The sequence below is a fragment of the Saccopteryx leptura genome, chromosome 2 (assembly GCF_036850995.1).
Source record: "Saccopteryx leptura isolate mSacLep1 chromosome 2, mSacLep1_pri_phased_curated, whole genome shotgun sequence".
In the NCBI taxonomy this organism is placed as follows: domain Eukaryota; kingdom Metazoa; phylum Chordata; class Mammalia; order Chiroptera; family Emballonuridae; genus Saccopteryx; species Saccopteryx leptura.
In genome coordinates, this window is record NC_089504.1 from 7363872 (window position 1) to 7378417 (window position 14546).

Below are 14546 nucleotides of genomic sequence, written 5' to 3' on the forward strand. Positions count from 1 at the left end.
CCAGAAATTAGAGGATCAAGCTGTGAATGGAGCATTATTGCCCTTATTTTTAAACTTCATTTTCTTTTATTCCCAACAATTTCCATCCCCTTATCACTAGGCATCAACAAGTCAAGGTTAGAACTTTTCATTCTTTTTGGCTAAAAACATTCCAACTAAAGAGAGGAAGCAGTGTGGTGAATACATCCTAGAGCTCAGGCAGGGCAGAGTGCGAGCAAGTGTGTGAGTGTGAGTGCGGGTGTGAGTGCGAGAGGAGCCCGCGCGGCCGGCAGGCCTTTCCTGTGCGGCTTCCACTGCAGAGTCCGCAGTGGGACGGGCTTCCGCCTCAGTCATCAGCGCTCAGGAGACTCGGGGGTGCTGCACGTCACGGTCACCAGGAATGACCGTGCTTTCTCTAGGACCCGTGCTAGAAGAGAGTGTCCTCCAGTTTGCCCCAGGTCTAGACGCAGTGTAGACTGGAGGGCCGTGGAGGAGCTCCCAGGACATGACTGGGCCGGACAGCATCGGCTGTTTCCGCAGCCATTTTTGGCAAAAGGCATTGCTGAAACGTTAATTGACAGATCTGCTGAATTTGAGAATGGTAAAATGAGTGGTTCTCACACTTAATCTCCCTAAAGAATCATCTGGAAAGACTTGAAAATGTCCAAGCCCGTCCCTAGGTTTTCTGTCCCTGTAGGTACGGAGGTGGGCCTGGGAGCATTCACTGTCGACACGGGTCCCGGGAGGTTTGAGATGCACTGGGTAGGACTGACCCGTGACCTGTCCCGTCACTGGGAACTTGGCAGTGAGACCCGAGGCGTGCGGTCTGAGCTGGCCTGTGTGACAGCAGCGGGGAATGATAGAGGGCACTTGGGCAAAGTCACTCTGCCCCATCACACCTTTGTCCCTTTCCTGGCGTCCCTCCTAAAACGTTTTGGAGGTCCTCTCAGCACATAGAGTCCTCAGTCAACACTATCCACACACAGAGGCCTTGTGTGGAGTGGGAAGGCCATCGGGGTCCAGGGTGACACCTGATGGCAGTGGGCAGCAGGTCCCAAGGGCCAGGCCAGAGTGGGTGAAGGACTCAGTATCTGAGCACAAGTGGTGGTCCCAGAGGCTGCAGGATGTCTGGGGTCCTGGGCGGTCTGGTGCGCAGCCGTCCAGCTGGGGACCATTAGTAGACTTTGGGGAAGGAAAAGTTCTGCATGTGCAGGAAGAAGTGAAGAAAGAAGACAGTGCTAGAGAAGGGACCAGAGGGTTTGGAGGTCAGGCCTGAGCTGATTCAGGGAGCCCCCAGCTACAGCTGCCCTGAGGCCGAGAGGGGGTGCGCGGGGCCTGGGGAGGAAGGCAGAGAAGACAGGGTGCTGATGGAACTCATGGCCAGTGTTTTCCAATCGCCCACCCCTGATGTTGTGTGAAGATTATAGACCCGATAATCTTAATTGAATTTGATTATGCTCAAGGTGACTTCTGCCTTAGTGGTCCCTGAAATAATTCTATTTTTCACTGGTCCCCAAATGGAGAAATGTTGAAAACCATCATCACGGCCACAGGTAACATTTCCTGGGTGCTCCGCACACAGGCCATTCCGCGCCATCCCGCCAGCCACTCTGCATGTCGTCTCAGTCAGCATCACTATTAACGTGTGTAGGAACAAATTCAGCGGCCTGATCAGAGAGGAGAGACGGGGCCTACCTAGGCCACGCCCCCTTCCGATCCTCTCTCTCTCCCCCCTTCTCTCCAGAAAGGTGATTGAGCACTGCAGTAACTTTAAAGAGGAGAACATGGACACGTCCAGATAGAGGCCTTGGTGCCCTGGTCGCCACTGCTCTGGACCACGAGGCTGGAGGCAGCGCTCCGAAGCAGCCCCGCCGGCAGACCCCTGGCCCGGGAGCCTCCCACTGGACGACGGGACGCAGGGGACTTTTGCACAAATGACGCTTTTCCTTAACATTAGTGAGATATATATATTATATATATATATTATTTTTTTTTGGTTAGGAAGTGTGAAGTTTTGTGTATATGATTTCTGTACAAAAACAAAAGACACACTCCCTGAGTCCTCGCAGCCTCCTCAGCCGTTCTCCAGCCCTCATTCAAAGCCTTCATCGCTGCCACACACCCGAATGCCCGCCCCAGACTAAATGCCTCTAATATTGTGAGTGTGCAGTCCTTCCCCGTAAGCTCAGTCCCCGGCCTCGCTCCCTGTTAGGAGAGGCAACAGGCTGTGACCAGCCCCCTCTCACACCCTAACCCACCCTCCAAAGCCTGAGAACCCCACCTGGGTTCCTGGGGGCAGCTGATGAGGTTTAGGGATGCGAACTCACCCCGCCGAGTCTCCTGGCTGCCTTGGTGCTCCCAGCTGTAGGCCATCCAGAGCAAGGAAGTGAGCCGTGCGGGCCTCGACCCAGGCAGCCCAGCCCAGCCCAGCCCCAGAGGGCCCTCAGGGAGCGGGGCTCACAGGGGCCCTGCCGCTCTTGGGCCACGCCTGCCTGAGGCCACGCTGCTACGGAGGCTGCCCCAGTCTCCCACCAGGTCCCAGGCTGTTGAGGGCCCAGTCCAGGGCTGGGCCACTAACCCTTCTGCCAAACACATGGAACCTGCCCTCAACCCTGGAAGCCAACACCTTCTGGGACCAGGGGCTCACTCACTCCCCAGCCCTTCGTCTGCCCACAGCACCCAAGGTGCCTGGACACCCTCCCAGCAGAACTGAGCCTGCTTCATTCGCCACCGCCCGTGGGACCCCACGCCTCCCTGGGCGGGAGCTCCTCACACCGGCCTTGCCCATGGCAGCAGGTGCAGCAGGCGGAGCCTGACCGCACTGGCAGGGCCTGCAGGGGACACTGTCGCGCCCCGGCCACGGCTTTACCTTGGAAACCTCTGGGCTGAGTTTCAGAGGAGTGTGAGCCCCAGATGTATCAGAATATCCTGTGCTCCCTCGACGTAACTCCAAACTGCCTCCATCGTGCGACAGGCGGGGCGAGGCCCCTCCAGAACAAGGAGCAGGACTGACTGCAGAGTCCTTGGGGCCTGGCTTTTCCTCCCTCCTCCTTCCCTGGGCCTGGCTTTGGATTCTCCCAGCCTGTCTGCCTCCAGGCAGAACCGGCTGGAGGAGCAGCCCAGGGGGAGGCACGTGGCCCTTTTCTCCTGGAGTCTCCCCCAGCTCACGGATAAGCCCCAGTGGGCCTCCCTTCCTGCTCAGGTGGCCTGAGCCAGCCCTGCAGACAGAGCTCGGTTGCATTGTGTCACCACCTGGGGCCCGGGTGAATGTCTGTAATTTGGGATGTCACAGAAATACATTTTTGTGCAAAGTGGAGAAAAGCAGTGTCTTTTTGTGTGTGAGAAGGGGGTGGGGTCAGGAGGGAGACCACATTCTCTCAGCACCCGTGCCCAGACAGGGTACAGCTGGCAACGGACACACCCCTGCCCAGGGTGGCTCTGAAGAGACAAATGTTAGGTACAAGGTTACAACCCAGGGTGGGACAGGCGGGAAGAAGGGAGGAGAGAGGAGGTCCCGTGAGTTGGTGGGAGTGTGTAGGGGGTGGGAAAGACTGGAGTCAGCTGGGCCACGGCGGGAAGAGGCCTTGTGGAGGCCAGAGGCAGCGTGTGTTCCTAATGCCGTCAGGGAGGCTTCTCACAAAGGAGACCGAGCTGAACACAGCGAACGACGAGGCTGCCCAGGCAGAGGCCGTGCTAGGAGAAGGGCCCTGCCCTGAGGACCATGAAGCTCCGGGTGGCTGCAGCGGACTGAAGGAACAAGGGCGCGAGCACCAGTCACTGGGGCCAAGTCACGAGGTGACCAGACTCTTGCTTTGCTGAGGACAGTCCTGGTTTACACCTGTTGTCCCGGTGTGACTATCAACAGTGCCCTCAATGCCCCTGAGATAGCATCCAACAGGGGAGGGCTATTCTCCAAAGAACAGGCTGGGTGCTGCTACCAGATCGAGGACCGTTCCCACACATGCTAGGCGAGTGTGTGCCTGTGCCCAGCATCCAAGGAAAAGGATTTCCTCTGACCAAATTGTAGCCAGACTCCTCTGAGCCCTCATCTCCACGAGGTCTCAGCTTTGACCTACAAAAACTACTGCAGGCCTCCAGCTTGTAATTTCGTCTACCTCCCTCCCCCACGTTAAAAGAGTTAAAGAAACACTAACAGTTCCTAAGAGCTCAAGGTTCCATCCCTAGGATGACCCTAGCCTCCTTTAAGCGCCTGCCTGAGAAAACTCAAGGCTGCTAAAAGAATTCGGTTTGGCCTGACCAGGCGGTGGCACAGTGGATAGAGCGTCGGACTGGGATGCAGAGGACCCAGGTTCGAGACCCCGAGGTCACCAGCTTGAGCGTGGACTCATCTGGTTTGAGCAAAAGCTCACCAGCTTGGACCCAAGGTCGCTGGCTCGAGCAAGGGGTTACTCCGTCTGCTGAAGGCCCGCGGTCAAGGCACATATGAGAGAGCAATCAATGAGCAACTAAGGTGTTGCAACACGCAATGAAAAACTAATGATTGATGCTTCTCATCTCTCTCCGTCCCTGTCTATCCCTCTCTCTGACTCACTCTCTGTCTCTGTAAAAAATAAATAAATAAATAAATAAATAAAGGTAAAAGAATTCGGTTTGTTTTAGCCACTACCTGACAATAGACCCCACACTGCACCCTGTCTTTTTTTTTTTTTTTTTACAGAGAGAGAGAAGGATAGATAGGGACAGACAGGAAGGGAGAGAGATGAGAAGCATTAATCATTATTAGTTTTTCATTGCGACATCTTAGTTGTTCATTGATTGTTTTCTCATATGTGCCTTGACCGTGGGCCTCAGCAGACCGAGTGACCCCTTGCTCGAGCCAGCAAGCTTGGGTCCAAGCTGCTGAGCTTTGCTCAAACCAGATGAGCCCACACTCAATCTGGCAACCTTGGGGTCTTGAACCTGGGTCCTCCGTATCCCAGTCCAATGCTCTATCCACTGCGCCACCGCCTGGTCAGGCTGCACCCTGTCTTAAAGCATTTACTGAAGGGCTTGTAATTGTACGTCCTTCTTCTGTCCCTTTGAAATGTATTTGTAACTTCTGCAACTGAGTAGTGCTTTTCTCAAGGACCTGAGAGCCATTCCTTTGAAATGTAATCCTCAGACAGAGAGGATAACACCACGTGAACACAGGCAGGGGTGCAGGGGTCTCAAACTTGGGCCCACGGGCCACATGCGGCCCGCCCACCAATTTTGTGCGGCCCTCAGAAATGTAATCCTCAGACAGAGAGGAGAACACCATGTGAACACAGGCAGGGGTGCAGGGGTCTCAAACTCGCGGCCCACGGGCCGCGAGTTTGAGACCTCTGGGTTAGAGAGATGCATCCACAAGTCAAGGAACAGGAAGGTCACCAGCAACCACCGGAAGCCGGGAGAGAGGCACCAGGGATATATTTTTTCTCAGGGCCTCTGGAAGGAACCAACTCTGCCAACGTTTTTATTTTAGACTTTCAGCCTCCAAAATGTAAGATAATAAATTTTTGTTTTAAGCAAAACAAAACAAACAAACAAAAAAACTGAAAGAAATGTAATCCTCAGGAAGGATGGGGCCTCTGTCTCCTAGTCTCTGGTCAGGACATACTGTATTTTTCGCTCCATAAGACGCACCTGACCATAAGACACACCTAGGGTTCTACAGAGGAAAATAAGAAAAAAAAAAATCTGAACCAAATGGTGTGTTAAAATATTTAATAAGGGGTGGGGCATAAAAATATTTACTAAAATACCATATTTTAGGGAGGATAGAGCCCTAACTTTAATATTGCCAGCTAGCAGACACAGTGGACCAATGAGCCTTTACTTTCACCAACTTTTGTTTCACTCCCCTGAGTCTGTTATAAGCCCCTACCAGTTCACTCTCTTTAAGATGCCCCGTCACTAATTGCTTTTGGCATTCTGGCTAAGATCAAGTATAGTGTCTGTTCCTTTTTCTTTCTTTCCAAATTCTGTGTCCACCCACAGTCAAATTGTCTTTTGTCACCCTGTATTTGGCCCCTGTAAAACCAGTGGCCATCGCCATGGCCATGCAGGTTCATTGGATTCGGGCAGACGGTAAAAGAACTGTGGAGCCAGAAACTGGTGGGCCATTCTATTTATTAAAGTCTCCTAATGGTGGATGAGCAAACAGGCAGGGAAGACTGCTTCCCCTTCTCTCAGGGCTCCCACGCCCTGACTCAGTCTGTGGTTCCACAACCCGGACTCATTCCCCAGATCCCCCCGAATTTAGAGGCCCCCACCAACCTCAGCACTCCCCAGCCAAACAGGCAAGGCCAAAATATCAGGGCTCCAAGCCCCTCAGCATTCCTGCTCTTTCTCTCTCTCTCTCTCTCTCTCTCTCTCTCTCTCTCTCTCTCTCTCTCTCTCGTCCCCAGTCAAAACAGGCTGGGGAAAAACCCATCTCCAGCAAACAATCACAAACCATTGCCCCTCCCAATGGCAGGAGGCAATCTGCAATTTTCAATCTGCTGCCCTGTGGGCAAGCATCTGCAGCCTCCCATAGACTATACACACATGGTGCTCCCCTAATTCGAGCAAGTCTAACTCACTTGTTTTTTTTTTTAATTTTTAAATTTTTTAAATTAATTTATCCTTTTTTTTTTTTTTTTTTTTTTTTTTTTCATTTTTCCGAAGCTGGAAACAGGGAGAGACAGTCAGACAGACTCCCGCATGCGCCCGACCGGGATCCACCCGGCACGCCCACCAGGGGCGATGCTCTTCCCACCAGGGGGCGATGCTCTGCCCATCCTGGGCGTCGCCATGTTGCGACCAGAGCCACTCTAGCGCCTGAGGCAGAGGCCACAGAGCCATCCCCAGCGCCCGGGCCATCTTTGCTCCAATGGAGCCTTGGCTGCGGGAGGGGAAGAGAGAGACAGAGAGGAAGGCGCGGCGGAGGGGTGGAGAAGCAAATGGGCGCTTCTCCTGTGTGCCCTGGCCGGGAATCGAACCCGGGTCCTCCGCATGCTAGGCCGACGCTCTACCGCTGAGCCAACCGGCCAGGGCCTAATTTATTCATTTTTTAGAGAGGAGAGGGAGAGACAAAGAGAGAGAGAGAGGAGAGACAAAGAGAGAGAAGGGAGGGAGGAGCTGGAAGCATCAACTCCCATATGTGCCTTGACCAGGCAAACTCAGGGTTTCGAACTGGTGACCTCAGCATTTCCAGGTCGATGCTTTATCCACTGTACCACCACAGGTCAGGCAAGTCTAACTCACTTGTTTACTCAACAGCCCCCTTTTCCCTTTAACTACCATCTCTACTCCCCACCCCCAACCTCCTATCGGTTCTTTTTTTTTTTTTTTTTTTGCGTTTTTCTGAAGCTGGAAACAGGGAGAGACAGACTCCCGCATGCGCCCGACCGGGATCCACCCTGTACGCCCACCAGGGGGCGACGCTCTGCGCACCAGGGGGCGATGCTCTGCCCATCCTGGGCGTCGCCATGTCGCGCCATGTCGCGACCAGAGCCACTCTTGCGCCCGAGGCAGAGGCCACAGAGCCATCCTCAGCGCCCGGGCCATCCCCGCTCCAATGGAGCCTCCGCTGCGGGAGGGGAAGAGAGAGACAGAGAGGAAGGCGTGGCGGAGGGGTGGAGAAGCAAATGGGCGCTTCTCCTGTGTGCCCTGGCCGGGAATCGAACCCGGGTCCTCCGCACGCCAGGCCGACGCTCCACCGCTGAGCCAACCGGCCAGGGCCTCCTATCAGTTCTTATCAGTTTAAAATGCCCAGTCGGCCCTGGCCGGTTGGCTCAGTAGTAGAGCGTTGGCCTGGCGTGGGGGAGTCCCGGGTTCGATTCCCAGCCAGGGCACACAGGAGAAGCGCCCATCTGCTTCTCCACCCTTCCCCCTCTCCTTTCTCTCTGTCTCTCTCTTCCCCTCCCGCAGCCGAGGCTCCATTGGAGCAAAGATGGCCCGGGCAATAGAGGATGGCTCTATGGCCTCTGCCTCAGGCGCTAGAATGGCTCTGATTGCGGCAGAGCGATGCCCCAAGATGGGCAGAGTATCGCCCCGTGGTGGGCATGCCGGGTGGATCCCGGTCGGTCACATGTGGGAGTCTGACTGCCTCCCCATTTCCAGCTTCAGAAAAATACAAAAAGGAAAAAATAAATAAATAAAATGCCCAGTCACTGCCTGATCTATGCTGGCGCAGTGGATAAATGTCAACTTCGAATGCTTAGGTCATCGGTTCAAAACCCTGGGCTTGTCTGGTCAAGGCACATAGGGGAGTTGATGCTTCCTGCTCCTCCCCCCTTCTCTCTCTGTCTCTGTCTCTTTCTCGCCTATCTAAAAAAAATGAATAAATAAAAAAATAATTTTAAAAGAAAGACCTCATTGAGGGACATAAATAAGTAAATAAATAAAATGCCCAGTCACCTCTGTACAAATTAAAGTGGCACTCAGTTCATGCTGGACCCTCTTCCTTACAACTGATTGAAATCTGTCCTTACCACTTTAACTAGTGTCCGAGTTTGTTAATCTTTGACACCAGCCTGACCTGTGGTGGCGCAGTGGATAAAGCGTCGACCTGGAATGCTGAGGTCGCCGGTTCAAAACCCTGGGCTTGCCCGATCAAGGCACATATGGGAGTTGAAGCTTCCTGCTCCTCTCCCCTTCTCTCTCTCTCTCTCTCTCTCTTCTAAAATGAATAAATAAATAAAAATAATTTTAAAAAAAATTCTTTGACACCAGCCCGTCACCAAGTCATGGAAGCTTCAGGATTATTTAAGTGGAAAATGTGCTAGAGTTCTCACTCAGCTAAGTCATACCACATTGCAGTAATCAAAACTGAATTGGCCTGACCTGTGGTGGTGCAGTGGATAAAGCGTCGACCTGGAAATGCTGAGGTCACCGGTTCGAAACCCTGGGCTTGCCTGGTCAAGGCACATATGGGAGTTGATGCTTCCAGCTCCTCCCCACCTTCTCTCTCTGTCTCTCTCTCCTCTCTCTCTCCCTCTCTGTCTCCCTCTCTCCCTTTCTCTCTCCTCTCTAAAATGAATAAATAAAATTTAAAAAATATTATAAAAAACAAAACAAAACAAAACTGAATTGTAGCCGACCAGGTGGTGGAGCAGTGGGTACAGCGTCGGACTGGGAGGCAGTGGACCCAGGTTCAAGACCCCAAGCTTGCCAGTTTGAGCGCAGGCTCATCTGGTTTGAGCATGGCTCACTTGCTTGAGCAAGGGGCCACTCAGTCTGCTGGAGCCCCCTGGTCAAGGCACGTATGAGAAAGCAATCAATGAACAACCAACTAAGGTGCCACAATGAAGAACTGATGCTTCTCATCTCTCCCCCTTTCTGTCTGTCTGTCCCTGTCTCTCTCTGTCTCTGTCACACACAAAAACAACTGAGTTGTAAGTAACAGACACCCAACTCAAACACCTACCCAGGTTAAGCAAAGGTAGGAGGGAATTTGCTAATGCAAGTGGGGAACCTAGAGCTAATATCCGCTTCAGACAGAGCCGGATGTAGGGACCCAATGTCAAGACTGTCTCTCATAGCCCCTTTCAGTGCTGCTTATCTCTGTCTCTTATAAAAGGGCCTCATTCTCTCCTGCCAGGCTCTCTCCACATCATGTAAAGTCAGCTGCCAGTTGCCCTTACACCCTATTCCTGCTTCAGATCCAAAAGAATTCTCCTTTCTCTCTCAGCAGCTATACAGTACTCTCATGGAATGATTCTGTATTGATTTTTTTTTTTTTTTTTTTTTTTACAGAGACAGAGAGAGAGTCAGAGAGAGTGATAGACAGGGATAGACAGACAGGAACGGAGAGATGAGAAGCATCAATCATTAGTTTTTCGTTGCGCATTGCGACACCTTAGTTGTTCATTGATTGCTTTCTCATATGTGCCTTGACCGCGGGCCTTCAGCAGACCGAGTAACCCTTGGCTCGAGCCAGTAACCTTGGGTACAAGCTGGTGAGCTTTTGCTCAAATCAGATGAGCCCGCGCTCAAGCTGGTGACCTCAGGGTCTCGAACCTGGGTCCTCTGCATCCCAGTCCGATGCTCTATCCACTGCGCCGCCACCTGGTCAGGCTCATGGAATGATTCTGATTAGCCCTGCCTTGTTACATGTCCACCAACTAGGACCGATTAATGGGGACAATGAGATAGGGAACGTGTTTGGCCTTCTAGAGTCACATGCCCATGATGAGTTCCCACCACTCTATGGAGTAAGGGATAGAGTTCCTACAGAATCACTCAGGATGGGAGTCAGTTCCCCAGCAGAAAAAGGAATGTTGAGCTAACAAAAATAACAGATGTCAGAAGTGGATTACTGGCCTTGACCGGGTAGCTCAATTGGTTAGAGCATCGTCCCCATACCTCAAGGTTCGGGTTTGATTCCCAGTCAAGGTACATAGAAGAATCAACCAATGACCGCATAAATAAGTGGAACAACAAATCAATGTTTCTCTAAAATCGACTTAAAAAATAAGAGGATTACTGGAGGAGCTAGAAGGGGGTCAATCTGATGGTGAAAGAAGGCGGACATCGTATTGGGGTGGGGTGGGGTGGGCTTGCAGGTGGAAAGGCAGAGCTGAATGAGGAAGGCCCTGGGCATACAGTAGGAGTGTGAGCAGTGAACCACGAAGCCTCAGGTTGGGCAAGGCAACCGGGCAGGGTGTGGGTGTCGGCTTAGACAGACCTGTGCTAGACGCTGTGCTTTCATTATCTAATCCTCCCAACCACCTCAGGAGAGGGATACTATTACCAACTCTATTATAGAGACTGAAAACAGAGCCCAGAGTGGTTTTGTAACTTGCCCAAGCTCACTCCCACAGCCAGGAAGGGGCAGTGCTGGTGTTTCTGACCCTGACCCAAGTTGGCCCCTGATAGCTTGAATCTGCACTACCGACCTCCACGTTGCTCTCATCCCGTTTGCAACAACTGTTAATATATAGCAAGGAGGTAAGAATGTCACTACGGAGCAACCTTGGGCAAGTGCTGCCCCCTCTCGAAGCCTGTCATCACATCTTTGAAGCGGGCACAATTCTGCAACCTAGAGTCACAACGACCACCTGGATCTTTGAAGTGTCTAGGGCGCAGCTCGGAAGCGCGAGGCCGTGGGTTTGGGGAAGAGGGTGGGAGTTCAGTGGGGCGGGGTCGAGACTCGCGAAAGCTACAGCTTCCGAAAGTTACCTGGCTGGTGGAGACGAGACGGACGGGGGTTGGGAATTACCGGCTGCGCGCGCGCCGGCCCCGCCCTCAGCCTTTTCAGGCACCTGTTGGCTCTAGGACCTACTCGGCCGCAGCTGCCACCCAATAGGCAGCCTCTCTGGCCCAATTTGGCCCCGCCTATCTCCAAGATTCACCAATCCCCGGGCAGCCGTGGCTCCTATCCCTCAGAGGGCCCGCCCCTCTGGGCGCTTCTTCCGGGTGGGGCCCAGGGCGGAGGCTATGGCGCCCTGGGCGCTGCTCAGCCCTGGGGTCCTGGTGCGGACCGGGCACACTGTGCTGACCTGGGGGATCACGCTGGTGCTCTTCCTGCACGATACCGGTGAGCCGCACCCCGCGCCACCTCGGACCCACCCGATCCCCCGTGGCTCCCCAGACATTTAGATCTCACAGGGTCCCCTAGCGAAGCCTCAGAGACGCTGGGATTCAGCCCATCTCCGCCAGCTCCTAAGGCACTTTACCCACCTGTCATTCCAAGAGCTTTCCGCCTAATACCCTGACGATCCCTAATTAATCCCAGCATCTTCCTGATCCCTGCCAGGTGCCTTGTCCATCTCAGACCCATGCGATGGCCATCAGATCCGATGACGGACTCGAGCCCCCATCTCCCTTGATCCCAGGACCCACCGGATCCCTTCCAGAAATTGACTCCTAGCCTTTACCCCCTAAGATTCTAAGGATCAACTACTAGATCAAGGACTGGCTTCCCACCCAGCCCTGTGGCCACTGGCTGCCCAAGTCCAGGCTCTCCAACCTCAGGCAAGAGAGCACCTCATAGGGGAGTGGCCTGTCGTCTCACTGTCATCCTTGCTTCTTGCCCTAGTAGCCCCCATTCACCCCACCCCACCCCCTTCCATCCCTCCCTTTTAGTCGCCTCAGGTCGCTTCCAGCCCAAGTTCTCACCCTCCCTCACTCCCACTCACAGCCGTTCCCTACCCCTCTCTCCTTGCTTCAGCCTCAGACCCTGGACAGGGTTGGAGAGGGAGTGTCTCACTTTCCTCCAAAGACCTTCTCAAGTCTTCTCCACTGTCTTCACCCTTTAGCCTAAAAACCTGCTCAGTCTCCCCATCAGAAAGGATCCCCAACCCCCCTTCCTTCTCTGCTCCCTTTTACAACCAAGGAGCATCAGAGTTGTCCACTCTGCTGTCTGGCTATTTCACGCTCTTCACATCTTAGCCCCCCCCCCCCCACTCTCCCCCAAATACTGAGTTACCAACATGGGCTGGACCCTACCTGGTCTGAACCACCCTTATGGTCCTCTTTGCCACATCTCATTGGCCAAGCCTGCTGGCCCCACCCTCCTGTCTCTGTCCCAAGGGCATGTCAGACCTGGCTGGTCTCTTCCCTGGTGGGGCCACAGGCAGGGACCCCTCCTTCCTCTCCCCTACATCCAGTCAAATCTGACCCCTTCACCCCTTTACCCCCATCTGCCCATCCCCTTCTCTCCGCTCTTCTGCCTGAGCCTTTGTCCAGCCTCTCCCTCTTCCCAGCCCTCTGGGCCTCGAGGCTTCCCCTCTGATCCATCTTCTCTCCACTGGGAAGGTTTCCAGAAACAGATCTGACCCTATAACCTTCCATGATTCCATCGCCCTCCAGGGAGTACAGATGAACTGTTTTTTTTTTTTTGCTGGTCCTGAACTTCCGTACCCTACGCAGGAAATAAACCTGACCGCTCATCAAACCCCATCTGCAGGCCTTCGTTCAGCCGGACCACACTCCCCACACCCAGCTGTACCCACCCATGTATCTTCCCCAGCACCCCCGCCCCCCCCCCCCCCCCCCGCCCAGCCTCACCCTCCTCCTCCCGCCTCTCCAGCACTGCGGCAATGGGAAGAACAGGGGAACCTGCTCCTGCCCCTCACCTTCCTGCTCCTGGTGCTGGGCTCCCTGCTGCTCTACCTGGCCGTGTCGCTCATGGACCCAGGCTACGTGAATGTCCAGCCCCAGGTAACCAGTGGGCCCTGCGGACCTGAACCCCTCCTCCCACCAACAGAGGACCCAAGGCCCCAATAAATCTCATGCCAGGCTCTGTGTGGAGAGCTTTTCTGGGGCATCTCATGAATCCTCTTGCCAGCCTTAGAAACCCAACCTACAGTGAGGAAATCACCAAGTCCCAGAGAAGGAAAGCAACTGGCAAAGTTCACACAGCCTCACTCGGTTCAGGGCACCCTGTCCCACTCTACCACCTCCTTTACACATAGGATAAGCCTTAAAATGTGCCCACCAGTTCTGTCTGCTCCCCAAGGGGACAGCTTCTTATGCTGTGTCCCCCATTTCCAGGAGGAGGCCAAGGAGGAGCAGACGGCCATGGTTGCTCAGGCCATCCCTCTTCGGCGCTGCGGATACTGCATGGTGCTGGTAGGTGACGCGGGGACTTCCTGAGAGGGGTCAGGAGGAAAGTGGAGACTCTCACCTCCTCCTGCCCCAGTACCTTGGCCTTACTCTTCCAGGAAGGCCTCCTAGATCCAGGCCCCCACCCTCCACCCTCATCTCTTTCCTCACTGTTGGGTCCAAAGGGTAGCCAGCATTGAGCCCAATTCTCTCCCTGCCCACAGCAGCCCCTACGGGCCCGACACTGCAAAGAGTGCCGTCGCTGCGTCCGCCGCTACGACCACCACTGCCCCTGGATGGAGAACTGTGTGGGGGAGCGCAACCACCCGCTCTTCGTGGCTTACCTGGCACTGCAGCTGCTTGTGCTTCTGTGGAGCCTGTACTTGGCCTGGTGGGTTCCGCCCCGACCCCGTTGTGTGTGGGGGGGAGGTGTGTGCAGCCTGGGCTCCCTCCTCAGGGGCCTCGGACCCTCTCTCGAATGGCCTGCCCACCTGGGTCCCTGGGGAGCCCCGGCCCACCCCCGCTCTGGGCCACCATCCCTGTGCTGCCCCGTAGGTCTGGCCTCCGGTTCTTCCAGCCCTGGGGACTGTGGCTGAGGTCCAGTGGGCTCCTGTTCACCACCTTCCTGCTGCTCTCCTTCTTCTCGATGGTGGCCGGCCTGCTCCTGGCCTCGCACCTCTACCTGGTGGCCAGCAACACCACCACCTGGGAGTTCATCTCCTCACACCGCATCGCCTACCTCCACCAGCGCTCCAGCAGCCCCTTTGATCGGGGCCTCGCCCACAACCTGGCCCACTTCTTCTGTGGATGGCCCTCGGGGTCCTGGGAGACCCTCTGGACCGAGGAGGAAGAGGAGGCAGAGGGCCACAGCCAGGCTGTTTAGGGTCGCAAGAGGCAGAACCACCATCTTGCTTCTGAAAGCAGAAGGCCAACCCGAGGGCCTGGGGCTCCTCACTTCTGCCCACACCTCCCGGCCTCAGAGCAGAGCGAAGGGCAGAACCCTGCCTGGGGGCAGTTCTGCCTCCCAAGGAAGAAGGCAGGAAGAGGACCTGTGT

At 54.7% G+C, this 14546-nt stretch overlaps 2 protein-coding genes across 6 annotated transcripts in view; both read left to right on the forward strand.

Moving 5' to 3' along the window:
* The window catches only part of ZER1 (zyg-11 related cell cycle regulator), a 30923-nt gene extending 27629 nt beyond the window's left edge, over nucleotides 1-3294 (forward strand). For all 5 annotated transcript variants that reach the window (XM_066366999.1, XM_066366998.1, XM_066367001.1 and 2 more), the window contains exon 16: nucleotides 1724-3294. In XM_066366999.1, the coding sequence (XP_066223096.1) occupies nucleotides 1724-1781 (58 nt within the window). In that variant the 3' untranslated portion in view covers nucleotides 1782-3294. The remainder of the gene's footprint in view (nucleotides 1-1723) is intronic.
* An 8050-nt stretch (nucleotides 3295-11344) lies between these two features.
* ZDHHC12 (zinc finger DHHC-type palmitoyltransferase 12) lies at nucleotides 11345-14512 on the forward strand. Its single transcript, XM_066366952.1, has 5 exons — nucleotides 11345-11482; nucleotides 12977-13107; nucleotides 13441-13518; nucleotides 13716-13882; nucleotides 14047-14512. The coding sequence occupies exons 1-5, from the start codon at nucleotides 11383-11385 to the stop codon at nucleotides 14372-14374; spliced, it is 804 nt and encodes a 267-aa protein (XP_066223049.1). The 5' UTR covers nucleotides 11345-11382; the 3' UTR covers nucleotides 14375-14512.
* The last annotated feature ends 34 nt before the right edge of the window (nucleotides 14513-14546 follow it).

Coding starts and splice junctions, on each gene's coding strand:
- ZDHHC12 (XM_066366952.1), top strand. CDS start 11,383: ATGGCGCCCTGGGCGCTGCTCAGCCCTGGGGTCCTGGTGCGGACCGGG. Junction 11,483..12,976: donor GCTCTTCCTGCACGATACCG/GTGAGCCGCACC, acceptor CCGCCTCTCCAG/CACTGCGGCAATGGGAAGAA. Junction 13,108..13,440: donor ACGTGAATGTCCAGCCCCAG/GTAACCAGTGGG, acceptor CCCCATTTCCAG/GAGGAGGCCAAGGAGGAGCA.